This window comes from Pan troglodytes, chromosome 19 (genome assembly GCF_028858775.2).
Source record: "Pan troglodytes isolate AG18354 chromosome 19, NHGRI_mPanTro3-v2.0_pri, whole genome shotgun sequence".
NCBI classification, from domain to species: Eukaryota; Metazoa; Chordata; class Mammalia; order Primates; family Hominidae; genus Pan; species Pan troglodytes.
This window is the reverse complement of record NC_072417.2, coordinates 95311879-95330363: the sequence shown is the minus strand read 5'-3', so window position 1 is coordinate 95330363 and position 18485 is coordinate 95311879. Positions and strand designations below refer to the sequence as shown.

Here is an 18485-nt window from a genome sequence, read left to right as displayed (position 1 = left end):
CCAAAAAAGATAGGTCAATGTCCTCACCCCCAGGACCTCTGAACATCTTACTAGGGATCCTGGTCTTTGAAGATGTAATGATAAATCGTTCTAGATTATCCAAGTGGACCCTAAATCCAATGACAAGGGTCTTCCTGAGACACAGAGAAAACAGGGAAAGGCCACAAGAAATCGGAGGCAGAGAGCAATGCGGCCACAAGCCACAGAACGCTTGGAGCCATGAGAAGCTGGAAGAGGCAGGAGGGATTCTCCCTTAGGGCATTTGGAGAGAGTGTGGCCCTGCCAAGGCCTTGGGTCTCCAGACTTGGGAGGGAATATATGACTGTTTAAAACCACCTGGGGGCTTTTCCAAGTGAGAGCCAGTATGTTCAGGGGGCAGGGGCACAGATATACTCAGACCCTGCTGCTGAGCTGGAGCAAACTCACTTCAGATCATATTCACAGGGGTTGAAGTCCTGCCGCCGGCACGTGTCCTCCAGAACCTGGGGGTGAGATGAAAGGATGGTGAACTGCTGAGTGTGCAGGGCTGGCAGGCGCAGTGGGCCAGGTCAGCCAAGGGCACTCAGCTTCCTGGTGAGCCAGGTGGCTCTGCCCAGGCAAAGCCAAGCACAAGACCACACTATGGACGGTCCCCGCAACAAGTGCAGGCTCTCACCTGCAAATCCTGTCCACTCTCCCTCCCTTCCTCACCATCCCCTCAGTTTTGTAGGAAAGTTCCACTCAGAGTTCCCCTGCAGTACGGAAACACGGGCATCTTCCTGGCACACACCCTGGGCTCTCCTTCAAACCCTGTAGTTCTGCAACCTGCCTTAAACTTGCCCAGCACAAGCTACCCCCTGGCTCTGGCACGGTTCTGTGCACCTGCTCCCACTGCCTGCACCGCCTCCGCCCCTCTTCTCCATAAGCCAAAGCCGTGGCCTTGCACCAAGGGGTCCCACGCAGCCTCTGCGGGAGCGCCCCACTTCCGCACTCTGCACGCCTGGCACCAACAGCCTCCTGGCTGCGCCCTCCACCTGCCCAGGCCTGGCGACCCCACGCCGTGGGCTGCTCCCGCAAACTCCGAGTCGTGTGCACCTTCGGATCCTCACGGTCCCCCACGCAGCAGAGGCTCAATAAATACTTTTTTTTTTTTTTTTTTTTTTTGAGACGGAGTCTCCTTCTGTCTCCCAGGCTGGAGTGCAGTGGCGCGATCTCGGCTCACTGCAAGCTCCGCCTCCCAGGTTCACGCCATTCTCCTGCCTCAGCCTCCCGAGTAGCTGGGACTACAGGCGCCCGCCACCACGCCCGGCTAAATTTTTTTGTATTTTTTTTAGTACAGACGGGGTTTCACCGTTTTAGCCAGGATGGTCTTGATCTCTTGACCTCGTGATCCACCCGCCTCGGCCTCCCACAGTGCTGGGATTTACAGGCGTGAGCCACCGCGCCCAGCCAATACTTTTACATTTAATTGATTCGCGGTCACAAGGTGCCCAAGTAAAAGTGCAGTGAGTGACTCGGCAAAAATCGCTTCCAGGCCCCACGGCCGGGACATCTGCCACCGCGCAACCCGGGCTCCCGCTCCGGGGGACGCCCCGGAATGGGAACGCGGGTCTAGGGCTCCACTCTTCCCTCTTCCCGGCGCCCTCGCGAGCTGGGCTCGGCCGGGCGCCGAGTACTCGATGCGGGTGACACGCGGTGCCGTTCTACCTCACCCCTGGGAAGGCTCGCCACCGCCCCGCCCCCACTCGGGACCCCCGGGACCCCAGCGGAAGCGCAGGTGACCGCGAGCAGGGGGCGGGGCCGCCGCTCAGGAGGCCGCTCATTGGCCGCCGAGGCCCCGCCCCCGAACACCGGGACGCCGACCGCAGTGGGCGGGGCCTCGGCGCAGCGCCCCCCGCCAGCCTACCCGTCCGCCCCGGGCCGGCGGCCGCACCTGAAGCAGCACGGTGCTCGGCGTCACCTTCACCGTGTGGCGCCGGCCGTTCGGGGCCAGCACCGACACCGCGGAGCCTCCGCCGCCTGCCGGGGCCGCCATTTTCCGCTCACGTGACCCGCCGCCGGGCCGGCGTCAAACAACTTTATCGGCAACAGCCAGGACGCGCAGCCACGCGGCCAGGGGGCGGGGCCGCAGCGCACTTCCGGGTCCTGCCAGGCCCCGCCCTTTCCCCCACCCACGGCGCCCCGGCCCCGCCCTTGGGCCGCCAAAGCCCGCGCCAGACCCGGAAAGCGCGGTCGTCCTCTGCCTCCGGGAAGCGCGGCTTGGATGGGCTCGCCGGGGCCAGGCTGGGCCGGGGCTGGGCGCGCGGTCACCCCCGGTGAGCGGCACTGAGCCCCGGGGTCCCAGCGGTCCGCGCTCGCCCACCCTCGCTTCGTCCCTGACACGTCCCCAGCTCGGTGCCCTGCTCTCCCCCGACCCTCCCTGCTTCCTCCACTCCAGCAGCTGAGCCTCTTCCCTGCCCACCTTTCCCTGAGGTCAGCGTCCACCTCCTGACCTTATGGTTTGGGGCAGTCCCCCCGCCCCTGTACGGATCCTCCCTGGGTGTTGGGGCTCGTGGCCCTCAGTCTAGACCTGATTTCTTTCATCCTAAAATGGGAGTGCAGAATCTGGCAGCCCTAGGGCTGCTGCGACGGTCCCTAAACCTGAGGGTAGGAAAGGCGGGAGACCGGTTTCAGAACCGTGGGGTGAGCGAACTTGAGTCTCACCGGAGCTCCTGCCGACCCACAGGCACTCAAGGACTTCCCGCACCAACCCATGCTGAGGAGGGGCTTGGTGGAAGCCTCAGGAAACACTCCCATCGCCAGCCACCGCAGCAGGGAAAGCACCTGGCCTCACCAGCTCCAGGCTTCCAGAAGGAGCTGCCCTCCTGACTCGCAGCCGTCGAATGTGCTTAGCTCCCAGCACCTGGGCCACTCATGGACAGCACTTGCACGTGTTCCGCCCCGCCCCCCACCTCCATGGCTCAGCCGGGCCTTGGCACTCCTCTCTCCATGTGCCTGCCTGTCTCTGCGGACTCCTGGCCAGGGCTCAGCTGCACAGTAGCCTGTGGAAGGGGGAACTGGTGCAGTTATCAGTCAATCCTCCCACAGGGCTGGGATTACACACGTGAGCCACCGCACCCGGCAGTCATTGCTGAGTCTAAGGACATCTCTGCATGGGTGCTGTTGTGCCTTCCTGTCGATGACATATCCATGTCACCCACACACACCTGTATGCTGACAAACACGGACATCTATGTACATTGGAGAAACCTGGGGAAGGCCCCAGGCTAGCCACAGCCCTCCCATCCAGCCAGCCAGTCCCATGCTCTGTGCAACCTCAGAGCCTTACTGAGCCACACATCACCTGGTGGGTTTTAATTCTTTAGTGGCGTTTTTGAAGAGTCTGTTCCTATTTTCCTTAGACTGTCCCACAGTCTGGATCCTTGGTTAAACGTTTGGGGCAATGATGAAGGGAGGTGACAAGTCAGCAGGAGGTGCAGGACATCAGCGTGGCCATGAGTGAGGACGTGAAGTTGAACCACTTGGTCAACTTTGGGTCTGCTAAATTCCTCCATGGTCAAGGTCCCTTGCTCCTTGTAGAGTAATTAAGGCATGCGTGAGGTCATTCTCTGAGACCACAAGCATCAAGTTTTCCCAATAACCATTTGCCCAACAGTTTTAGCATCAGTTAATGAGTAGATTCAGTGTTACACCGTAAAGCTGCAAAATCATGGCTTCCCAAGTTTATTGTTTCTTCTGCATTTATAGTCACTTTCGGTCAAGCTTCCCCTTCTTTAGAAAGTTATTAAATATTTGGGAGGCTGAGGCAGGAGAATGGCGTGAACCCGGGAGGCAGAGCTTGCAGTGAGCTGAGATCACGCCACTGTACTCCAGCCTGGGAGACGGAGCAAGACTCAGTCTCAAAAAAAAAAAAAAAAAAAAAAAAATTAAATATGGCCAGGCGCAGTGGCTCACGCCTGTAATCCCAGCACTTTGGGAGGCTCAGTTGGGCAGATCACAAGGTCAAGAGATCGAGACCATCTTGGCCAACATGGTGAAATCCTGTCTCTACTTTAAAAATAAGTACAAAAATTAGCCGGGCATGGCGGTGCGTGCCTGTAATCCCAGCTATTCAGGACACTGAGGTAGGAGAATCACTTGAACCTGGGAGATGGAGGTTGCAACGAGCCAAGATCGCACCATTGCACTCCAGCCTGGGCGACAAGAGTGAAACTCCATCTCGAAATATATATATTTATTAATATGAATTAATGTATTGTTTTCATTCAGTCAGCATTCTTTTTGATGCTCAAATTGGTCTGAATTTGGCCAGTGAGTCCTCCTTTAAGCTGGCTCCTATGCTTTTTTCGATAGGAGGGATGACCTTTTATCCTGATATTATTTCAAACTTAGCCGAGCAAGGTGGCTCACACCTGTAGTCTTAGCTACTCCGGTGGCCGAGGCAGGAGAATTACTTAAGTTCCAGCCTTAGTGAACCACTATTCATGCCTATGAATAACTACTGCACCCCAGCCCGAGCAACGTAGTACGATACCGTCTCAAAAAAGGAGAAGGAGAAGAAAGAAGAAGAGGGAGGAGGATGGAAGAAAGAGAAGAAAAGTTTGCAAAAGCAAGAATTCCTGCTGTATATCTTTTTTTTTTTTTTTTTTTGGAGATGGAGTCTCCCTCTGTCGCCAGGCTGGAGTGCAGTGGCGAAATCTCAGCTCACTGCAACCTCTGCCTCCCGGGTTCAAGCGATTCTCCTGCCTCAGCCTCCCGAGTAGCTGGGACTACAGGTGTGCAGCACCACACCCAGCTAATTGTTGTTTTGTTTTGTTTGTTTTTTGAGACGGAGTCTCGCTCTGTCGCCCAGGCTGGAGTGCAGTGGTGCAATCTTGGCTTACTGCAAGCTCCGCCTCCTGGGGTCACATCATTCTCCTGCCTGAGCCTCCCGAGTAGCTGGGACTACAGGCACCTGCCACCACGCCTGGCTAATTTTTTGTATTTTTAGTAGACACGGGGTTTCACCATGTTAGCCAGGATGGTCTCAATCTCCTGACCTCGTGATCCACCCGCCTCAGCCTCCCAAAGTGCTGGGATTACAGGTGTGAGCCACCACGCCCAGCCTCCTGTATATCTTTTAGCCAGATAAATCAGTGTTTACATGTCACCCCATTTGTTTTATCATATTCTCTCTCTCTCTCTCCATATACATGTAAAAACTTTTTCTGGCCAGGCACAGTGGCTTACACCTATAATCCCAGCACTTTGGGAGGCCAAAGTAGGAGGATCATTTGAGCCTAGGAGTTTGAGACCACCCTAGGCAACATAGTGAGACCCCAGCTCTACAAAAAATACAAAGGTTAGCTAGGCATGGTGGCATGTCCCTGTAGTCCCAGCGATTTGAGAGATTGAGGCAGGAGGATCACTTGAGCCCAGGAGGTCGAGGCTGCAGTAAAGACATTGTGCACCTTCGCCACTAAATACTTCAGTTTTTCTCTTTCCTAAGAATAAGGCCAGTCTCAGCCAGGTGCAGTGGCTCACGCCTGTAATCCCAGCATTTTGGGAGACCAAGGCGGGTGGATCACCTGAGGTCAGGAGTTCAAAACCAGCCTGGCCAACATGGTGAAACCCTATCTCTACAAAAAATACAAAAAGTAGCTGGGCGTGATGGCAGGTGCCTATAATTCCAGCTACTTGGGAGGCTGAGGTGGGAGAATTGCTTGATTGTGGGAGGTGGAGGTTACAGTGAGCCAAGATCACGCCATTGCACTCCAGCCTTGGCGACAGAGCGAGACTCAGTCTCAAAAAAATAAATAAATAAAATAAGGCCAGTCTCTTATATAGCCACCATAATTTCATACAAAATTGGGAAATCTAATGTTGGTATCATACTCTGAGTTAATCCACAGTTAATTGTCCAAGTGTGGACATCTTTCCTGCATCCTTTTGGCATTTCCATTATTCTTTGGGCATCTCCTCTCTGCCCAAGCCCTGAAGTCAGCCATTTTTCAGAGAAACCCCAATCCCTTTTACAAGGAAATGGGATTTAGAGACCAAGTTCTGGGTGCTGAGTGTGCTCATGGCTACTGGGATGTCACTGCTTTCTGGGCCCTCTCAGGGGACACAATTAGTGTGATGAATTCATCTGAATACTTCTAAGCCACACCTCAGCCTTCTCCCCCTTCTTCCCTCATTCCATATTTGTATTTGGTTGAATTCTATTAAATTGCCCTAGTTAACCTTTTTTTATCTTCTTTTTTTTTTTTTTTTTGAGACGGAGTCTCACTCTGTCGCCCAGGCTGGAGTGCAGTGGCGCAATCTCGGCTCACTGCAAGCTCCACCTCCCAGGTTCACGCCATTCTCCTGCCTCGGCCTCCCGAGTAGCTGGGACTACAGGCGCCAGCCACCACACCCGGCTAATTTTTTGTATTTTTAGTAGAGACAGGGTTTCACCATGTTAGCCAGAATGGTCTCAATCTCCTGACCTTGTGATCCGCCTGCTTCAGCCTCCCAAAGTGCTGGGATTACAGGCGTGAGCCACCGCGCCCAGGCTTTTTTTTTTTTTGAGACAGAGTCTCGCTCTATTGCCCAGGCTGGAATACAGTGGCACGATCTCGGCTCAATGCAACCCCCATCTCCCAGGTTCAAGCGATTCTCCTTCCTCAGCCTCCTGAATAGCTTGGATTACAGGTGCTTGCCACCATGAGCAGCTAATCTTTGTATTTCTAGTAGTGATGGGGTTTCGCTGTGGTGGCCAGGCTGGTCTTGAACTCCAGACCTCAGGTGATCCTCCCACCTCAGCCTCTCAAAGTACTGGGATTATAGATAGGCATGAGCCACTGTGCCCAGCCGATCATTTTTGATCTACAAAAAAATGACAAAACCTACATGGTTCAACCTAATACCTCCTTTGTCCGCAGTGAGAACCCTAATTGTCAGTAAATCAGTATATTTATTCATTTGCTTTGTTCTAAAATGCCCTCCAAATAGTTTCAGAGGTACTGCGGCAATCTTGCTATTAACAACAGATCTACTGCGGAAATTTCAAGATGTCTTTGTAGCTATTTTTGTCCTTTAGAGTATGTCCCATTAAAGAAACATAGAGTATTGTGTTCAAAAGTTATTTGAATTAATTTGCTTTTCTGTGTTAGGTTAGGTTAGTGTATTACAGGGTCCTCCAGAGAAACAGAACCAATAGGATATGCACAGATATATACAAGAGACCAGCCTGGCCAACATGGGGAAACCTCATCTCTACTGAAAACACAAAAAATAGCCGGGTGTGGTGCTGCACACCTATAGTCGCAGCTACTCGGGAGGCTGAGGCAGGAGAATCACTTGAACCCGGGAGGTGGAGGTTGCAGTGAGCCGAGATCACACCACTGTACTCCAGCCTGAGTGACAGAGTGAGACTCCATCTCGAAAAAAAAAAGAGGAAATGTATTATGGGAATTGGCTCAAATGATTATAGAGGCTGAGAAAGAAGTCCCATGGTCGGTTGTCTGCAAGCTTGAGACAGGAAAACCAGTGAATTATAAACCAGTGTATAACTGAATACTCAAACCAGTGTATAACTCAATACCCAAAACCAGTGTATAACTCAATACATTGGTTTATAATATAATTACAATATAATTTAATTCAATCCAAGTCTGCAGGTCTGAGAACCAGGGGAGCGAGAGGTGTAACTCCCATCCTGAAGCCCCAGAAGTGTAGGATGGGCGGCTGGTGTAAGTCCTGGAGTCCAAAAGCTTGAGAAGCAGGTTGCCCTTCTCCAATGTCCAAGGGCAGGAGGATGGACGTCCCAGCTCAAGAAGAGAGAATGTGTCCTTCTTCCACATTTTTGTTCTATTTGGGCCCTCAACTGATTGGATGATTCCTGCCCGCTGTGGTGAGGGTGGATCTTCTTGGGCCACTGATCCAAATGCTAATTTCTTCCAGAAACATCCTTGCAGACATACCCAGCCATGAGGTTTTACCAACTCTCTGGGTATCCCTTAGCCTGGTCAAGTTGACACATACAATTAACCATTATAGGTAGGTTAGGTCCATTTAACAATTTGATGCACGGTTAGGTTACATTTATTTATTTTGTTTTTTACTAAATTTGGGATTTTTTTCTTCATCCTTTTTTATAGTGCTATATTTTCATTGTTCAAAAGGTTTATTTGATTCAGGTGGGGTGCAGTGACTCACGCCTGTAATCCCAGCGCTTTGGAAGGCCAAAATGGGTGGATCACCTGAGTTCAGGAGTTCAAGACCAGCCTGGCCAACATGATGAAACACCACCTCTACTAAAAATACAAAAATTAGCCGGGCGTGGTGGTGTGTGCCTGTCATCTCAGCTACTCTGGAGGCTGAGGCAGGAGAACCTCTTGAACCCGTGAGGTGGAGGTTGCAGTGAGCCGAGATGGCGCCACTGCACTGGCACTCCAGCCTGGGCGACAGAGCAAGACTCCGTCTCAGAAAAAAAAAAAAAAAGAATCTACATATGTGCCCACCTGGCACCTGACACAGGAATTTGCTCATCTTTGCAAAAAGAAAAACAAGCAGGCTACCCTAGAAGTTAACGAAAATGGTTTTCTTGGCCGGGCACAGCGGTTCACACCTGTAATCCCGCACTTTGGGAGGCCAAGATGGGCGGATCACAAGGTCAGGAGTCTGAGACCATCCGGACCAACATGGTGAAACCCCGTATACTAAAAATACAAAAATTGGCCCGGCGTGGTGGTGCACACCTGTAATCCCAGTTACTGAGGAGGCTGACACAGGAGAATTGCTTGAACCCAGGAGGCAGAGGTTGCAGTGAGCCAAGATAGCACCACTGCACTCCAGCCTGGGCAACAGAGCGAGACTCTGTCTCAAAAAAAAAAAAAAAAAAATTGGCCGGGCGCAGTGGCTCATGCCTGTAATCCCAGCACTTTGGGAGGCTGAGGCGGGTGGATCACAAGGTCAGGAGATTGCAACCATCCTGGCTAACACGGTGAAAGCCCGTCTCTACTAAAAAAAAAAATACAAAAAAATTAGCTGGGTGTGGTGGCGGGTGCCTGTAGTCCCAGCTACTCAGGAGGCTGACGCAGGAGAATGGTGTGAACCCAGGAGGCGGAGCCTGCAGTGAGCAGAGATCGAGCCACTGCAATCCAGCCTGGGCAACTGAGTGAGACTCTGTCTCAAAAAAAAAAAAGAAAAAATTAGCCAGGCGTGGTGGCGTGTGCCTGTAGTCCAAGCTACTCAGGAGGCTGACGCAGGAGAATGATGTGAACCCAGGAGGCGGAGCCTGCAGTGAGCAGAGATCGAGCCGCTGCAATCCAGCCTGGGCAACTGAGGGAGACTCTGTCTCAAAAAAAAAAAAAAAAAATTAGCCAAGCGTGGTGGCGGGTGCCTGTGGTCCAAGCTACTCAGGAGGCTGAGGCCGGAGTTTGAGGCTGCAGTGAGCTGTGATCACAACACTGCACTCCAGGCTGGGCAACAGAGCGAGACTCCATCTCTAAAAAGAGAAAAAAAAGAAAATGGTTTTCTATGAGGATGAGTGGGAGAAGAAACAGGTCAGGCCATGTCTTTATACTTTGGAATCAAATATATATATGTGTATATATATATATATATTTTTTTTTTTTTGACTGAGTCTCACTCTGCTGCCCAGGCTGGAGTGCAGTGGCGTGATCGCGGCTCACCACAACCTCCACCTCCCGGGTTCAAGTGATCCGCCGACCTCAGCCTCCCAAAGTGCTGGAATTACCGGCGTGAGCCACTGCGCCCAGCCAGATGTAGATTCTTAACCTACCTTCCTCCTTATACAACAGGTGACCACAGGATATCACAGTCTCTTTTGCTGTTATCACTGCAGCCCACCCACGTTTTCAAAGATTTACGCATGACCCCACTCTGCGGCCACCTATGACTCCACTCTTCTCCACCATGCACTAAGTCAAAAGCACAAAGTGCTCACTGCTGGACACTGCGTGGGAGGTCACAGTGTCCGGGCGTGGAATGGTCCAGGCACCAGGTCCAGCCCCCTACCCGCACCGAACTGAACTTTGACCTGGTCTGTGCTGGCCTCCAACATAGAGCCTCGCCTGCCCGGGCCTCAGATCCTCATCTGTAGCACCCGCCAGGCAGGTGAGTGGACCCTGACTTGGCACAGGAAGGCCAAGAGGTCATTGCAGGCAGTGAGTCCCCGGTGGGCTGCAGGAAGCCTGAGCCGGGCCAGAAGATGAGTTTGGGTTCCTCCCCGAAGGCTGCACAAAGTCAATCCCAGGGCTGGCCCAGGCCCTTGCCAGGCCCACTGAATGCCCAGCACAGGGGCTGTCTTCTGCCTGGCTTTCCTATCTTCCCTTCCCCTGTCACCCTGTCAGGGAGCTCCTTGAACAGCTACTTTTCAGTATCTGCTTCCTCCAGAAGACAAGCCCTGCAAAGGCGCACCTGCCTTCCCGGCCCCATGTCCCCGTGCCTCGGACAGGGCTCAGGCAAATGAATGGGAGGTGGTCAGGGAACCTTCCTGTGGCTCATGGAGCTGCCTCACTTCCAGCCTCAGTCAGTGGCCTCTAGGCAGGACAGACACCTGGGCAGGTTCACAATCCCACCTCAGGGCCAGGCAGGGTGACACGCGGCTGTAATCGCAGCATCTAGGGTGGCTAAGCGGGAGGATCACATGAGCCCAAGAGGTCAAGACCAGCCTGGGCAACATAGTGAGACCCCATCTCTACAAAAAAAATTAAAAAGTAACCGAGTGTGCTGGTGCAGGCCTGTAGTCCAAGGTACTCAGGAGTCTGAGGCAGGAGGATCACTTGAGCCCGGGAGTTCAGGGCTACAGTGAGCCGTGATCGCACCACTGCAGTCCAGCCTGGCAACACAGAGTGAGACCTTGTCTCTAAAAACAATAATCATAAAAGAATCGCAGCTCATACATAAATGTGCGAGAGGGCTCACACTATTTATTTCATTAAACGAATCTAGTTTCTACATTGCTGCCGTCTGGCCACTTGGGACCTTGTCAGCCTCAGTTCTAAGGGCGGCATAGTGCTATAGTGCTGGTTCTTCTTCTCCGTCCCCACCCCTCTCCGGTTTAACTAGTTTTTTTTTTTTTTTTTTTTTTTTTTGAGGCAGAGTCTCACTCTGTCACCCAGGCTGGAGTGCAGTGGCGTGATCTCAGCTCACTCTAACCTCCGTCTCCTGGGTTAAAGGAATTCTCGTGCCTCAACATCCCAAGTAGCTGGGATTACAGGCACGCTCCACCACCATGCCTGGCTGATTTTTTTTTTTTTTTTTTTCATCCCATGAGTTTTCTTTCTGTAATGATTTTTGTGTTTTTAGCAGACAGGGTTTCACCATGTTGGCCAGGCTGGTCTCGAACTTCCGACCTCACGTGTTCTCCCTGCTTTGGCCTCCCAAAGTGCTGGGATTACAGGAGTGAGCCACCGCACCCAGCCCGGTTGAACTAGTTCTAAGGAGCAACTGCAGCCGGGTCTGGAGAGGGCTCGGCTGCCACCTTCCCTCCCAGACAGCAGCTAGACAGCTGCTCCCAGGATCTGCTTTGAATTAAAAGTGGCGTGGCCCTTTAAGAGAAGCATCCGCCTGCCGCCCCCGCCGCCGCCGCCCCTCTTTGATGTCGCTGGCGCTGAAAGGTTCCCAGTGGCAAGATCTGAGGGTTTGTTTCTGCCTCCCCAGAGGCCACGTGGGGATTACAGGGAGGGAGGGAGGGCGAGCGAAGGTCACATGGCCTCCCTGGCCTGCTGCCGCTGTTGCGGCAGGAGCAGGAGCGTGGGGACCAGCAGGCTGGACGGGTGGGGGCCGCGGCCTGCAGCTCGTGAGGGCGGTGGAGCCTGGCAGCTGGGAGGGCAAAGGACCAGCCTCTCTGCCCCTCCCCTTGGCACCCGGGAGCCTGACCTCCAGCCTCCCTCACCTGTCCAGGAAGGAGCCACACACTGTCTGCGTGATGTCCCAAGAGGCGGCATCTCCACTGATGAGCTGGGACTCCCCCATCCCCATGGCCTTCCTCCCCCAGCTTTGGAGGGTGGCCTTTCCCTGGTGGCCCTGCCACTCCATGGTTAGCCCAGTAGGCTGCATGTTGGCACCAGCCGGGTGAAGCCGTAGGGAGGAGGCGGGATGGGGCGGAGCTCAGCTGCAGGGGTGCCAAGAGGGGCAGATCCTGCCAAATACCTGGGTCCAAAAATGACAGCCTCGGCCTCCCCGCTGGGCTCTAGGAGCTCTCACCTGGGTGAAGGACATCCTAGGGCAAGGCCGATCCTTTCCACCAGGGAATCCAGAGGCCACTCACTCCCAGGTACTGGGGCCAGGGAGAGGGCAGCGCCAACACCAAGCCCAGGAGCAGCCGCCCCGCCCAGGGGCCCCCCTCGCCCCTCCAAGGACCTGGGCGAGAGCCACAGCAGCTCCTGACAAGGGACTTGGCTCATCAAGGTCCCAGGATATGAGGCCAAGAAGGGTCCTTCTGATGGATGGGGTGACCAGAAAAGGAGGTTGGGGGAAACCAAAAAGGGGCCATGCTCTGCGACGGCACCGCCTGGCCTCGGCACCTCCCCCACTCTGAGCCGGTTGGAGAGCAGGGCCTCCCCCAAGAGCCAGCCAAGGGGGAAGTGGGCGGCCTCCCCCAACAGCCACATGGGGAAGCGGGTGGCCCGCCTCACTTCCCTGCTCACTTGGGCCTCAGAGGCCAGCAGCTGGGGCGCAGGGCAGCCCAGGTGGCCAGGCGGGGCGGGGCGGCTGAGGCCAGCACACAACAGCTGGGCCCCAGACGGCTGGCAGCAGCTGGAGCCCAGAGCGGCCCTGGCGCTCAAGGCCCTGGGGGGAGGGGCCCGGGATGTGCGGCAGGGAGCCGCCTCCAGTCTGGACAAGGAAGCCGGGTCCGGGGCTGCCTGACATGCTGTGTGCTGGACGCTCATATCACCAAGTTCCAGGGCCCCACGCGGGGTCTCGAGGGGACCCCCTGTACCGCCAGCTGCCCTCCATCACACCCTCCTCCCTCTCCGCCTGCGCCTGCCCGCCAGCCTGGGCCCTTGCTTCCTGAAATGTGCTGTCTTGACCCCTTTTTCCCAGGGGTTGGGCTCCGGCCCCCCAGCACAGTCGTGACCCCGGCGGGTTGACTCAGAACCACCTGTGCATCCCCAGCTCCCTCCCCAGGGGAAGGCGGTGAACAGAACCCTCACCCCGTCCTGTCTCGGGGTGCCTCTCCTGAAGCACAGAGTCCCCTCTGGGCCTTCGTTTCCCCAGCTTTCCTGCCGCGGGGCACACAGAGTCTAGGCTCAGTCAGAAGCCCCGGCGCCACCTGAATGGGAGCCTGGGGAACCCTGTATGGTCCTCCCTGAACAGGACAGTGGGGATGGGGCAGGGCCAGGGAAGCAGAGAAGGGAACACCCTGTGAGGGACACCACACGCAACCATGCAGCCTGGGATGGGCACTGTGGTGCTCTCGTCGCCAGGCCCCCATGTCTGCCCTCACAGTCAACCTTGGTTCCTGGGGGATCGCCTGCACCCCCACGGCGCCTGGGCAGCATAACTGTCACTTATCACATGGTCATCGCCGGAGACGCCGAGCGGAGCCCCCAAACATCCTGCACCTTTGATGCTCACGAGGACCCTGTGAGGCAGGTGCTGTTCTCATCCCGTTTTACAGACGAGGAACCCGAGACGCAACTGCAGGCCCCGCAGCGGCCGGTACTTGGCTGTCCCAACCCATCCTCTCTGGTGCAGACAAAGTGGATATCTGTCTAATATGCAAAAGGAGGGTTCTGAAACACCCTACCTGCCAGGAAGGTTTCTAGAGAGGAGCCGGCCCACTCCACCCCAAGCTGGCCACTCCACTCACGGGGCCTCAGGCCTCATCCCCGCCGCCTGGTGCCCTGTGCCCAGCCTGATCGTTGTTGGTCTTACCCGCTGATTCTTTTAGATGGAAGCGGGATCTTGCTGTGCTGCCCAGGCTGGTCTCGAACCCCTGGGCTCAAGCAATCCTTCTTCCAGGACCTCCCAAAGTGCTGGGATTACAGGCGTGAGCCACCGTGCCCAGTCAGAACTAACTACTTTAAAATATCAGGGTGGGTGCCGTGGCTCATGCCTGTAATCCCAGCACTTTGGGAGGCCAAGGCAGGTGGGTCACCTGAGGTCAGGAGTTCGAGATCAGCCTAACATGGTGAAACCCCGTCTCTACTTAATACAAGAAAAAAAAAAAAAATTAGCTGAGCGTGGTGGTGCATGTCTGTAATTCCAGTTACTCAGGAGTCTGAGGCAGGAGAATCACTTGAACCCGTGAGGGAGAGGCTGCAGTGAGCTGAGATCGAGCCATTGCACTCCAGTCTGGCCAACAAGAGTAAAACTCCATCTCAAAAAAAAAAAAAAAAAAATCTAATCACATGACAGAGTACATTCAGAAAATTGTGCAACCATTACCACAATCCATTTTAGAACATTTTAATCACCCCAAAAAGAAACCCCGTACCAGCTGGGCACAGTGGCTCACGCCTATAATCCCAGCACTTTGGGAGGCCGAGGTGGGTGGATCACCTGAGGTCAGAGACCAGCTGATCAACATGGTGAAACCCCATCTCTACTAAAAATACAAAAATTAGCTGGGCGTGGTGGTGCACGCCTGTAATCCCAGCTATGTAGGAGAATTGTTGGAGCCTCAGAGTCAGAAGTTGCAGCGAGCCGAGATCACATCACTGCATTCCAGCCTGGGTGACAGAGCAAGATTCTGTCTTACAAAAAAAAAAAGAAAAAAAGAAATCCTGTACCCATTAGTAATCACTCCCTGTTTCTCCCCATCTCCTGGAAACCACCAGCGGACTTTCTATCTCTATGAAGTTGCCTCTTCTGGACACTCGTAATGAATGGACTCATACCGCATGTGCCCTTCAGCGTCCAGTTCATGTCACTTGGCTGATATTCTCAAGATTCACCCACAGTGCAGCGTATGTCAGAACTTCGTTTGTTTTACGGCTAGAATATATTCCGTTGTATGGCTGTGTTCCACTGTGTTTACCCACTCATCTGCTGATGGACTTTGGGGCTGTTTTCCGCCTTTTGACTAGTCCTGCTGTGAACATTCATGAGCCAGTTTTTGTTTGAACACTTGTCTTCAATTCTCTGGGTGTATCCCTGGGAGTGGGCCTGCTGGGTCACGTGTTTTGTGTAACATACTGAGGAGCCACCAAACCGTTTTCCATGGTGAGGGACGTGGCCACCGCACTGTCCATCCCCACAGCGATGCTCTGGGGCTTCTGTGTCACCGCGGCTGCACCCACGCTTGTTAGTTTCTGTGTTTTGATCGTGGTCATCTTAGTGGGCATGAGGTAGCATCTGACCCATTACTGGTGGACCTGGGTCCCCCTTTCTTATACCTGTCAGGGCCAGGTTGGTCCCCGACTTGATGCAGGTGGCCTGGAAGCAAAGGCCCAGCACCTGCTGGCCCATAGGACCCGCCACGGGAGCTGCTGCCAGGCTCTGGGTGCTCAAAACTCCAGGTGGGGAGTCCCAGGTGCAGAGGATAAAGCTGCCCCAGGGGCTGGGGAAGTGTGAGGACAGAGCCAGTCGGTGTGAGTCAAGAGGAGGACATGGGTGTGAGCAGCTGCTGAGCCTCGGGAGCCCCGTCCCCGGCCGTAGGGCTGCAGCCTTGTCAGTCATCCGGTCACGGCAAGGGGCTTCGGAGGAGAGGGGAATGGGGGGAGGTGGAGGAAGGGCAGAGAGGTTCTGGGGAAGTCTTGGGTTTGAGCCTTTTCTGGCGTCTGCTACCAGTGTTGAATAAACCAAAATGTGAACTCATTTCGGTTCAACATGCAGGCTCCATCGCATTACAGGAGACGTCAGAAACTGTAATGCGCATGGTGTTCTCCCATCCTGGAATTTTCATCGGTGATCATGACTGCCACCCCTACCGCGCACTTTCACAAGTGGGCTCTTATAATCCCACAACAGCCCTCTGACGGAGGCACTGTTATCACCCCGCTTTAAAGGAGAGGAAGCGGCGGGGCACCGTGGCTCACACCTGTAATCGCAGCACTTCGGGAGGCCAAGGTGGGCGGATCATGAGGTCAGGAGACCGAGACCATCCTGGCTAACACTGTGAAACCCCGTCTCTACTAAAAATACAAAAAAGTTAGGCAGGCGTGATGGGACACGCCTGTAGTCCCAGCTACTCGGGAAACTGAGGCAGGAGAATTGCTGGAACCCGAAAGGCAGAGGTTGCAGTGAGCCGAGATCACGTCATGCTCTCTAGCCTGGGTGACAGAGCAAGACTCTGTCTCAAAAAGATAAATAAATAAATAAATGAGAGGAAGCACAGGCATAAGGAAAGGTCACAGGCCTTCCCTGGGATCTCCATACTGCACCAGGAGATGGCTCAGAGCCAGGGCGGTGTGAAGATCAACCCTGTGCAGCCAGCTGGAAGATGCCATCACGCTCCGGACTTGGAATAACAGGTGCCCGGCGGGAGAGGCCTCCTCCGGACAGGTTCCTGCCGGACGCTGAAATCTGCCCTGGGTCAGCCTTCCCCGCCGGGGTGTGGGTAGGAGAACGCCTCAGGATGGGACCTGCGTCTGAAGCTACTGCCCTTGGCCAGCCCCACACTTGGCTTTTAAACTGACCCGACGGCGGAGGGACAGCAGGGGGGATTTCTGAGTGAGCAGAGAGCTAAGGGCGAGCCTCAGCTCTTCTGTTAGTGTCCCTGAACCTCAGTTCCCCTCGTCAGGGAAATGCTGCAACCTGCCCTGTGGGGAGAGGGACCTGAGTTTGTAACAGCCTGCCTCCCTCTGAGAATGTCCCCAGGTTAGGCTGACCTCCAGGGCACCCCAGCCTGATCTTAGGCCTTGTGGTTTACACTAGGGTGCCTTACACCCATCGAATGCGCGGGGCAACAGCTCTCAGCGTTTGGTCTCTCTGTTTCACAAGAGCCCAGGTAACGCGGCTGTCTGCGGGTGCAGGCGGCGCTGGGACTTTCTCCCTACGCTCCTCACTCAGCCGGGGGCTGGCAAGGAGGACGTCCACAGGGCCCCGGCCGGCGGCTCAGGGGGCATCCTGGCTGCAGGCACCGCCCTGTGCCTCTGCTCTCCTGCCCCACGTGGTGCCGTAGGCTCCCCACTGTGCTGAATTAGGAGGGGCTCTGGAAGCTCTGCTTGCGTCTAGATCGTTGTCCTGAAACGTGAGACCTGGTTGTCCTGAAACGTAAGACCTGTTTCCTATCTTTAAAATGCGTGTCATGACGCCCAGCAGGCTTCAGACCGGAGGGTGAAGGAGAAAGTCTGCCCGGCCTCGCTGGCCCTGCGTATGTCCTTTCCTTTCTTTTGTCCATCCCACCCCCGCTCACCCCAGCAGGAAACCTCCTGAGCCCCTCCTGTCCACCCTGCTCCAGCACTGATTTCCCACAGGAACCTTGTTCTAACCCCACTGCCCAGAGCCTCGGGAGTGGACAGGGGTGCTCTCCAAGGTGAAGCATGGGGTAGGTGCCCTTCGTGGCATGAAGGGCCGCAAGCAGAGGCCTAGCGGGCAGCCACTGGACCCTTGGCCTCCTCCCCCAGTGGCGGCTGGGGCAGGTTCTTGGGGGTCCTCGGCATGGGGCCAGCAGCCAGGCTGGGGCGGGCGGGATCCAGGACCTCACCTCTGGTCCCGTGATCTCCTTAAGTCGTAGCTGCTTCTCTGACCCCAGCGCCAGCAGGAGCGCCCCGGAACTGGGCGACTCCCCCGCGGCGCCTTGCTGGGGCGCGCGGTCCCTCCCGCAGGTCTCCGAGGGAGCCAGGACCTCGCGCCCCACCTGTCCGCTTCTCCAGGAGGCCCCGGCGCCGCTGCTGCCGGGCCCTCGGCTGGAAGCCCTGTGTCCGCCGCCGCTTTGATCCCGGGGGGCCCTGCTGGATAAAAGTCCCTGGCGGCTCCGCGCCAGCGCCAGAGGGGGAGCGCAGCCGAGCCGGGCGCACCAGCGGGACGGCGCAGGGCCAGGGGCGCTGAGAGGACGGGGCCACTGGGCCGCCCGCGCTGGCCGCGGTGAGAGCGGGGCCCCAGGGCTGCGCGAGGTGGGGAGATGCGGGCCGGGGTCCGAGTCCCCCACGGCCTGCTCTGGGCCTGGGCACTGGGGGATGGGAGGGACACTGGCGGCTCCAGGTGAGCGCGCCTGCCCAGCGCCCCCAGCCCGTCGGGCGCGGCCAGCTGCGCCGCGGGCGGAGTTCCCCGCCCACCCCCCCGGCCGGCGCGGAAAAGCCTCGCCCGTCCCCGTCGCCGCCGCCCCTTCCAGCTGCCCCGGGGGCGGGGGCGGCGGCGCCGGGCTGGCCGCGGTGAATGGAGCCGCCGGGGCCGCCCGGCCGCGCTGCCCCCCCACGGAGCCGGGCCGGGAGCGCCTCCGGCGGCCGCGGCGGGGTAGTCCAGGCCCCTCCGTCAGGCTTGCGGTTTGGGAAGAAAAGGCGATGCCTCCGCCAAGAAAAGAGCGAGCGCGGCCCCCTCCCCCCTCCGCCGAGCCCGGGCGGCGGCGGCGGCACATCTAACGCGCGGGCACCCGGGCCGCCGCGGCCCCCGCAAATAAGCCCAGCCTC

General features: G+C 56.2%; 1 protein-coding gene across 17 annotated transcripts in view; it reads right to left on the bottom strand.

Annotated features, from left to right (window-relative positions):
* Nucleotides 1–2140, bottom strand: part of ASPSCR1 (ASPSCR1 tether for SLC2A4, UBX domain containing) — a 40751-nt gene extending 38611 nt beyond the window's left edge. For 3 of the 17 annotated variants that reach the window (XR_010153395.1, XR_010153394.1, XM_016930950.4), the window contains exons 1-2: nt 1886–2089; nt 427–482 (exon numbers count right to left, since the gene is read on the bottom strand). Coding sequence is in view for 6 of the 17 variants with exons in the window: in XM_016930950.4 (XP_016786439.3) it covers nt 427–482; nt 1886–2014 (185 nt within the window). In the remaining 11 variants the exon portion in view is untranslated. Of the gene's footprint in view, nt 1–426; nt 483–861; nt 1782–1885 lie in introns of those variants that run through there. The other 14 variants (XR_010153399.1, XM_024350747.3, XR_010153398.1 and 11 more) reach the window with 12 other exon arrangements.
* Nucleotides 2141–18485: the final 16345 nt, after the last annotated feature.